This window comes from Gigantopelta aegis, chromosome 7 (genome assembly GCF_016097555.1).
Source record: "Gigantopelta aegis isolate Gae_Host chromosome 7, Gae_host_genome, whole genome shotgun sequence".
Lineage (NCBI taxonomy): Eukaryota > Metazoa > Mollusca > Gastropoda > Neomphalida > Peltospiridae > Gigantopelta > Gigantopelta aegis.
Window position 1 is genome coordinate 9,128,051 of NC_054705.1, and position 7,073 is coordinate 9,135,123.

The following is a 7,073-nucleotide window of genomic DNA, read 5'->3' on the forward strand; positions in this document are numbered from 1 at the left end:
GGGCAAGCCCAGCCAAATCCTGAACCTACCAGGCCCGATATTCACAAAACACCGTAAAGCTATGTCTCCATGTGCGCGTATGCGCGAACGTATGTGTACGCGTAATGACTGTCTCCATGTGTGCGTAGAAGAATGCGTAGATTTTTTTGGTGTGACGTCACAACGTGTAAATTGAGGAAGTGGCCACCGAAATATGAGTAGGGGGAAAGTTCTAGCCCTTCTGCCCGAAAAAATGTTGACGACATGTTACTGGCACTGACAACTGCCACAACTTTAAGAAAGAGGGGAAGAAGAAAGCACCGGTGGTGGGTTCATCTTATCTGTCAAAAAAGGAAGGAATATGGTGCATAGCATCATCTTGTAGCTGAATTGTTACTAAATGAAACGTGTGTCCACCAATACTTTCGACACTTTAATGGTTTTCGTGTTGAAAAGATTGAAATAACGAAAAGACGCACACAATGTTAGCTTCAAATTTAGCGGGAAATTGACTGATGATGTAATTTTATTGAATTTATGTGTCCGTACTGTGTGAGCATAGAGAAAAATTCTGTGTGTATGTGGGTTTTTTACATAGACGCTCACGCATACGCATACATACACATGGAAACACCACAATTTAAATACATAGAAGCCAATTTTTAGATACGCACACACGCACATGGAGACATAGCTTAAGTCTAGTTTTACACATAAACATAAATTTACGACTGAAGAGCTATTCACAAAACAACGTAAACGTAAGTTACGTGTAAAGTTCGACGTAAATATAAGACCGCCTCCAGATAAAACTAACGCAGTAAGTCATATACATATAATAAATCAAGCACTATCTCCGTTATTTATTATTATTTGCAGAAAATGGCAGCATTTCCAATAAATGAAGCAGTTCGCGATGGCGAAGGCCCACGGGTTGAACAGATTTTTGTTTGTTTATTATTAAAAAAAAAAAAAATTAATTTGTGTGTGATAGAACGGATGTTTTAGACTCGGCCACATTTTTATTGAGTTATCTTTTCTTTTTAAGAATGTCCTAATATAAACTTCGTACTAAAATACGCATCCTCACCAATACCAAAATGCCATGGTTTGCCGTTTGCGATGTTACTGTTAGCAGACGACAAAAGAAATTGCGTTTTGCACATTTGTTATTTACCCGGAAGCCATCGTTTCTAATGCTTTTTTTTTAAATTTCTTCAGTGAGAGTTACAATCGTAGATTTACGTGCAACTAAGTTACATTTACGTTTATGATGGTCTTTGAGAATAAGGTGCTTCTTGCACGTAAACATAAATCTACGGCAGACATAAGTGCTAGTCGTAGAGGTAACTTTACACTTTTTTGTGAATATGGGTCCAGGCTTTTATGTGACGCTGGTCTGTACTTACCCTCCGTAGCAGAGTTTAAAATGATCTCAGGTACTTACCATCCATAGCAGTGTTTAAAATGATCTCAGGTACTTACCCTCTGAAGCAGAGTTTGGCAAACCAAGAACTTCCAGACACCTGCGTTTCTCTCTCTCTCTTCCAGACATTATATTCTCTCACTCTGTATCTGAAGCAGAAAATTCACCTGTAGCACTAAATAAGACTGTCCCAAGTTTGCTGCCATTGAAACATGTTAAATATGCTTAGCAGTGTTTTCGCTGGGTGAAAATTAAAGGAAGGCAGCCACGCAGCACCACACCTTTCAAAAAACAAAAGAAAAAAGAAAAAAAGGAAAGCTTGGTTACCATATATCGTTGTGTGTTTGGTCGACTTGGTGAAAAGACATACTCCTTATTTTGCCTTATTTTGCCTCTCAGTATTTGGTACCAAAAAGTTCATACGATATACAAGCCGACTCATCTTTTAATTGAACTGGAGGTGTTGTCAGTCTGACATTCATGGGCAGTTCCAGTTTTGCTGAACCAATCAAAGTTTTAATATTATTATTTTCATAAAGATGTCAACATATATGAAAAACGGTAAAGATGTTTGTAAAGTATTCCCCTAATGTTGAATAGAAAAGAAAAAAAAATTATGTCCATCTTCATCGAATTAATCGATTGCTTTGATATTGCCAGCTGATAAAAAGTAGTTTTGTTTTTGTAAAGGCAGAGTATATATTATTTGGCACCCAAGATAAATGATTTTAATGATAATTAAACACTACCACTTCCACTGTTTTTATAAGCAGTGATATCCTCCCAAAAATTAAAAGTTTATAATATGTTATAAAGAATTGCTGAATAAACAGAATGACAAAAATGACAGAAAGAAAACATCAGTTACGACAGTCCTTGGTTTTTGAAAATTATAGACGAGTGGAAAATCGCAGACCTCAATATGCTAAGGCTAGTGAAAAATCACTCTCCAAAATAAATAAAATCGGCAATGTAGCTCCGATTGGATTTTGACTGGTACATGTACCTCTACAAAATTGTTTACTAAACCTGTATTTCCCGATTTGTTCAACAAAGAGAAATACCAGTTTAAAGACTGCATGGAAGCCACTGCCATGTTTTTAATTTTATTGTTTTAATAAAAGGACCTTCTATCAGCTAAATGAGCTATGAAAACTGTCAGTTTTTGTAAACAGTGGAAATAAATATACCCATCTATTTTACGTGCGCCGTTTGTAGTGTGACGTACGCTGTTTTTCACACTCAGCAGACTGAAATTGCATGCACTGTACAAGCGTAATCGCACCCGCACACCTTAAAAAGCAAGGTCTGTTACAAACAATTAAATCTGCAATTTAAGAACAAAATATCAAGACGACAGTTAGTGGAAACAAAAGACAGAATGACTGTTCTGATCACGTGACAGATTTGGCGCCAAATAAGTGGTTTTTCAGTCGGAGATCGCTGAATCAATAAAAAATAAAATGTTTTCATTGCTCAAATAAAATATAACTTTTATTGTGTGTGTCAAACATACAAATGGATACAGGTATAGGACAAAATAGATACTGTTAAAATTATGTTACGGTAACTGTTGTAAGCTACTGAAGTTTTTTGTCAGTTGCTTTCTCGTATACACAACAAGCCTTGTTTCCTTTGATATCCAGTGTGCAGACTGCTCGATTATTTTTGAGTTTCAGAGTCTGCATATTCAAAGTGTTTCTGATCATTTTAATGTCTGCGAATTTCAGAATCTTAAAATAAATATCTCAATTCAATGCTTAGTAATCCAATCTAGAGTAGGGGCGGGACGTAGCCCAGTGGTAAAGCGCTTGCTTGATGCGTGGTCGGTCTGGGATCGATTCCAGCCGGTGGGCCCATTGGGCTATTTCTCGTTACAGCCAGTGCACCACGACTGGTACATGTATATCAAAGGCTGTGGCATGTGCTGTCCTGTCTGTGGGATGGTGTATATAAAAGATCCCTTACTACTAGTGCAAAAAATTAAGAGGGTTTCATCATTCAGTTTGACATCCAACAGCCAATTAATAAAAAATCAATGTGCTCTAGTGGTGTCGTTAAACAAAACAAAGAGTAGAAAGTACTCGCCCACATGTCAAATGAGAGTAAAAATTCTGATGGACAAGTTAAAAAATGAAGGTACTAGTCCGACAGGCAATCTGTCTTTTTCTGACTGACAGTAAAAAAATATTTCCATCAAATTCACATCAACCATGTCAGAATTCCAAGATACTAGTACTCAAAGAAACAGTTTGGAATTATGAAGAAAACCCAATATATGTACCGCATTGACAACAGACTACTCATGTTCCAAACTGCGTAAGCGCACAATTTAAGAGGCTTGTTTACGCTGAAAGTATGATACTTGTGTGTTTTGAATAGATTGCAGTGTTCTCGCTGGGTGAAAATTAAAGGAGGGCGGCTGCGCGGCACCACACCCTTCAAACAAACAAAAAAAGAAGGGGGAGCTTGGTTACCATATTGTGTGTTGGTAGAATTTGTGGAAAGACATACTCCTTATTTTGCCTAAAAGAAAGTGCAAAAAAGTTTATATGCAATACTCGTCTTTTAAATGAACCGAAGATGTTATCGGTCTGACATTCATGGGCAGTTCCGGTTTTGCTGAACTGATCAAAGTTTTAATATTATTATTTTTAATAAAGATTTCAAGATATACGAAAAAAACAATAAAGATGTTTGTAAAGTGATCCCCTAATGTCGGATACATTTTTTGTTATTTCCATCTTCATCGAGTGAATCGATCGTGGTAATAAAATATTATCGCCAGCTGATAAAAAGTAGTTTTGTTTTTGTAAAGGCAGTGTATATATTATTTGGCACCCAAGATAAATGATTTTTAACAATAAGCACTACCACTTCCGCTGTTTTTATAAGCGGTGATATCCCCCCAAAATAAAAAGTTTAAAATATTTTATAAATAACTGCTGAATAACAGAATGACAGAAATGACAGAATCATCAGTTACAACCAATTATATCTGCGATTGAGGACAAAATATCAGACGATAGTTAGTGGAAACAAAAGACAGAATGACCGTTCTGATCACGGGATAAATTTGGCGCCAAATAAGTGAGGGTTTTTCAATCGGACATTACCGAATCCATAAAAAATAAAAATGTTTTCATTGCTCAAATAAAATATAACTTTTATTGTGTGATACAAGTATGGGACAAAATAGAGGCTGTTAAAAATACTGTTAAATGACACTACGTTAACTGTTGTAAATATTTTGTTAATTGTTTTTTTCGTACACAACACACCGGCATCGGTGGTGTCGTGGTTAGGCCATCGGTCAACAGGCTGGTAGGTAATGGGTTCGGATCCCAGTCGAGGCATGGGATTTTTAATCCAGATACCGACTCCAAACCCTGAGTAAGTGTTCCGCAATACTTGCGGTGTGTCACTTGAATTTTGTAAATCTACATGAATTTCATATAGATTTACAAAATTCAAGTGACACACCACAAGAAAGAAATGTGAAAAACTTTGTCTTTACCAGAATATTAATTTTTTTAGTGAGTTATCTATTATCTATCAAGGTTTGGGGCTTGATTTCATTTGCCATGAGATGTCGATCACGTAGCCAAACAAGTGTCCTTAAAAATGTTTTGGTCAAATCTATCTATCTATCATTTAAAGTGATAACAATGTATATTATAATGTTGTAAAACAATAATATATTGTTCTATAGGCTGGTGGACTAGTAGAAGTACTAGCAGGCTAGTAAATTTTAGTTGGTTCTGGTCCGGTTGGCTAGTGAAATATTTTCCATTTCTGCACACCAAGCAAGTAGGCTACATCCCTCCCCCATAATTCTATGGTGAAATTCACATTTCCGATTTAAAAAATATTTGATCTGGTCAACTCACCTAAAATTATGTTTCACCTGGTGACCTGCCCCTAACAATTTTTCTTTTTTTCAAGATGTCAAAACTGGGAGTCGCTGTGGTACCAGATCTATAAACACAAAAATACTGCTTACTCAGTTACTGCATTTTTTTTCTTAGAATCAGAAACGATAAGAACTACGAATTGCAAACATGAAAGTGAAAGTAACTAACTTCCTTGTTGTTTATTGCATGCTGGGTAAAATGATCCAGACACTGACAGTCAATCAATTTTCTCAGTTTGTTGAACGTGTAAAAAAATTCCTGAAGTAGTGTCTTTTAAACGTGTGGTGTTGGTTTGGCGTGTTTGTTAACTAACATTGTTTACCCTTTAACCCGGCTCGCGTCTGCAATACAGTGCACTTTCAACCAATGTTTTAAATAACCCGGCCACACGTATCTTTAGCCATTTCTCTTCTTCTTTATGTTTTTTGGCCTTATTTGATTGAAGCACATCAGTGAAATGGTCTCATACCAGTCAATAAAATAATGTCGTAATGGTTTGTTGTTGTTGTTTTGGTGTGTGTGGGTTTTTTTTGGGGGGAGGGGTCCTAAATCACACCTCTCCCCCACTCCCCCAACCCCACATCATCATTTACGTTTGCTTGTCGCACAATAACACGACTCGAAGACAGTGTGCGTGTCCCCCAAACCATATTACAAACCCGTAGGATCCGGGAGTGTGTGTGCCCCCCCCCCCCCCCAATACACCAACACACTCGATGACAACAGTGTACGTTTTGTGTTTTTTCTACACTATATAATTATGAGTATATAAATAAAGATGAAAATCTGGCTTGTAAACTAACTACTCCCCCCCCCCCCCCCCCCCCCCCCCCCAACTACTGAGTTCCCCCACTCTAGATATTGTTCCTACGGGCCTGTATTATCAGTTTTAAAATCGTATCTCATTCTCAACACAAGTCAGAGTCCCAAGAATGTCTGGACAAGGTGGAGACCGCTCCCAGGAATCACAATCAGCAGGGGTGTAGCGCAAGTGGTCTGGGCCTGTGGGGGTCTACCTGCAGTTTCCTTGGACTGCAATATAAATAGCCTACCCTTGCACTGTAAAAAAAAAACCCATTGTTAGTCTGCGCGGAAGTGGGGGATTGGGGGTGGGGGAGGGTGGTCACCCATAAATGTGGGTGGACCCCAGTATAAAACCATGGAGCATGGCGTTGAAAATAATTATGATATGAGATATTTGCTAAAGATGTCCAAGCGGTGAGACCATACAGCTGTTGATTTCCTAAATTCGATACAATTTATGTATAAGATTTTCACCACAAATATGAAAAAGGATGTGCAAAATCAAAATAGTGTATCCCTAGCTACTAATGAAAAAAAGTATCCCTCCTCCCACCCACTCTAAACCCTTTTTCTGTTCTGGACTGAGGAGCCGGCATGGGCCGACACCTGTGCCCATGACAGGCATGTGCTACAAAAGCTTGCTCTGAATATGCACATTAAGCCCTATGACCTGACCTAATGGAAAAAAGTGTAGATTTCCCCTCGAAGATTACATGTCAGAATTACCAAATGTTTGCTATCCAATAGCCAATGATTAATAAATCAATGTGCTCTAGTGGTGTCGTTAAACAAAACACTTTTTTTCTGTCATTTTCCCCCGGCTCTGTCTTCTAAGCTGTCCACACTATTGCTAACTTGTTTCAACTTCCTCCACGGGTGTATTTCCCTGCACCCACCTGGCATCATCGTCCTCTGCCGCTAATAAAGCTGGTCTGACCCACGGCACTAAC

General features: G+C 38.0%; 1 protein-coding gene across 3 annotated transcripts in view; it reads right to left on the reverse strand.

Annotated features, from left to right (window-relative positions):
• The window catches only part of LOC121376989 (keratin, type I cytoskeletal 9-like), a 33,089-nt gene extending 27,377 nt beyond the window's left edge, over positions 1-5,712 (reverse strand). The window contains exons 1-3 of one of the 3 annotated variants that reach the window (XM_041504811.1): positions 5,488-5,712; positions 5,296-5,383; positions 1,465-1,554 (exon numbers count right to left, since the gene is read on the reverse strand). In XM_041504811.1, the coding sequence (XP_041360745.1) occupies positions 1,465-1,534 (70 nt within the window). In that variant the 5' untranslated portion in view covers positions 1,535-1,554; positions 5,296-5,383; positions 5,488-5,712. The remainder of the gene's footprint in view (positions 1-1,464; positions 1,555-5,295; positions 5,384-5,487) is intronic. The other 2 variants (XM_041504812.1, XM_041504813.1) reach the window with 2 other exon arrangements.
• Positions 5,713-7,073: the final 1,361 nt, after the last annotated feature.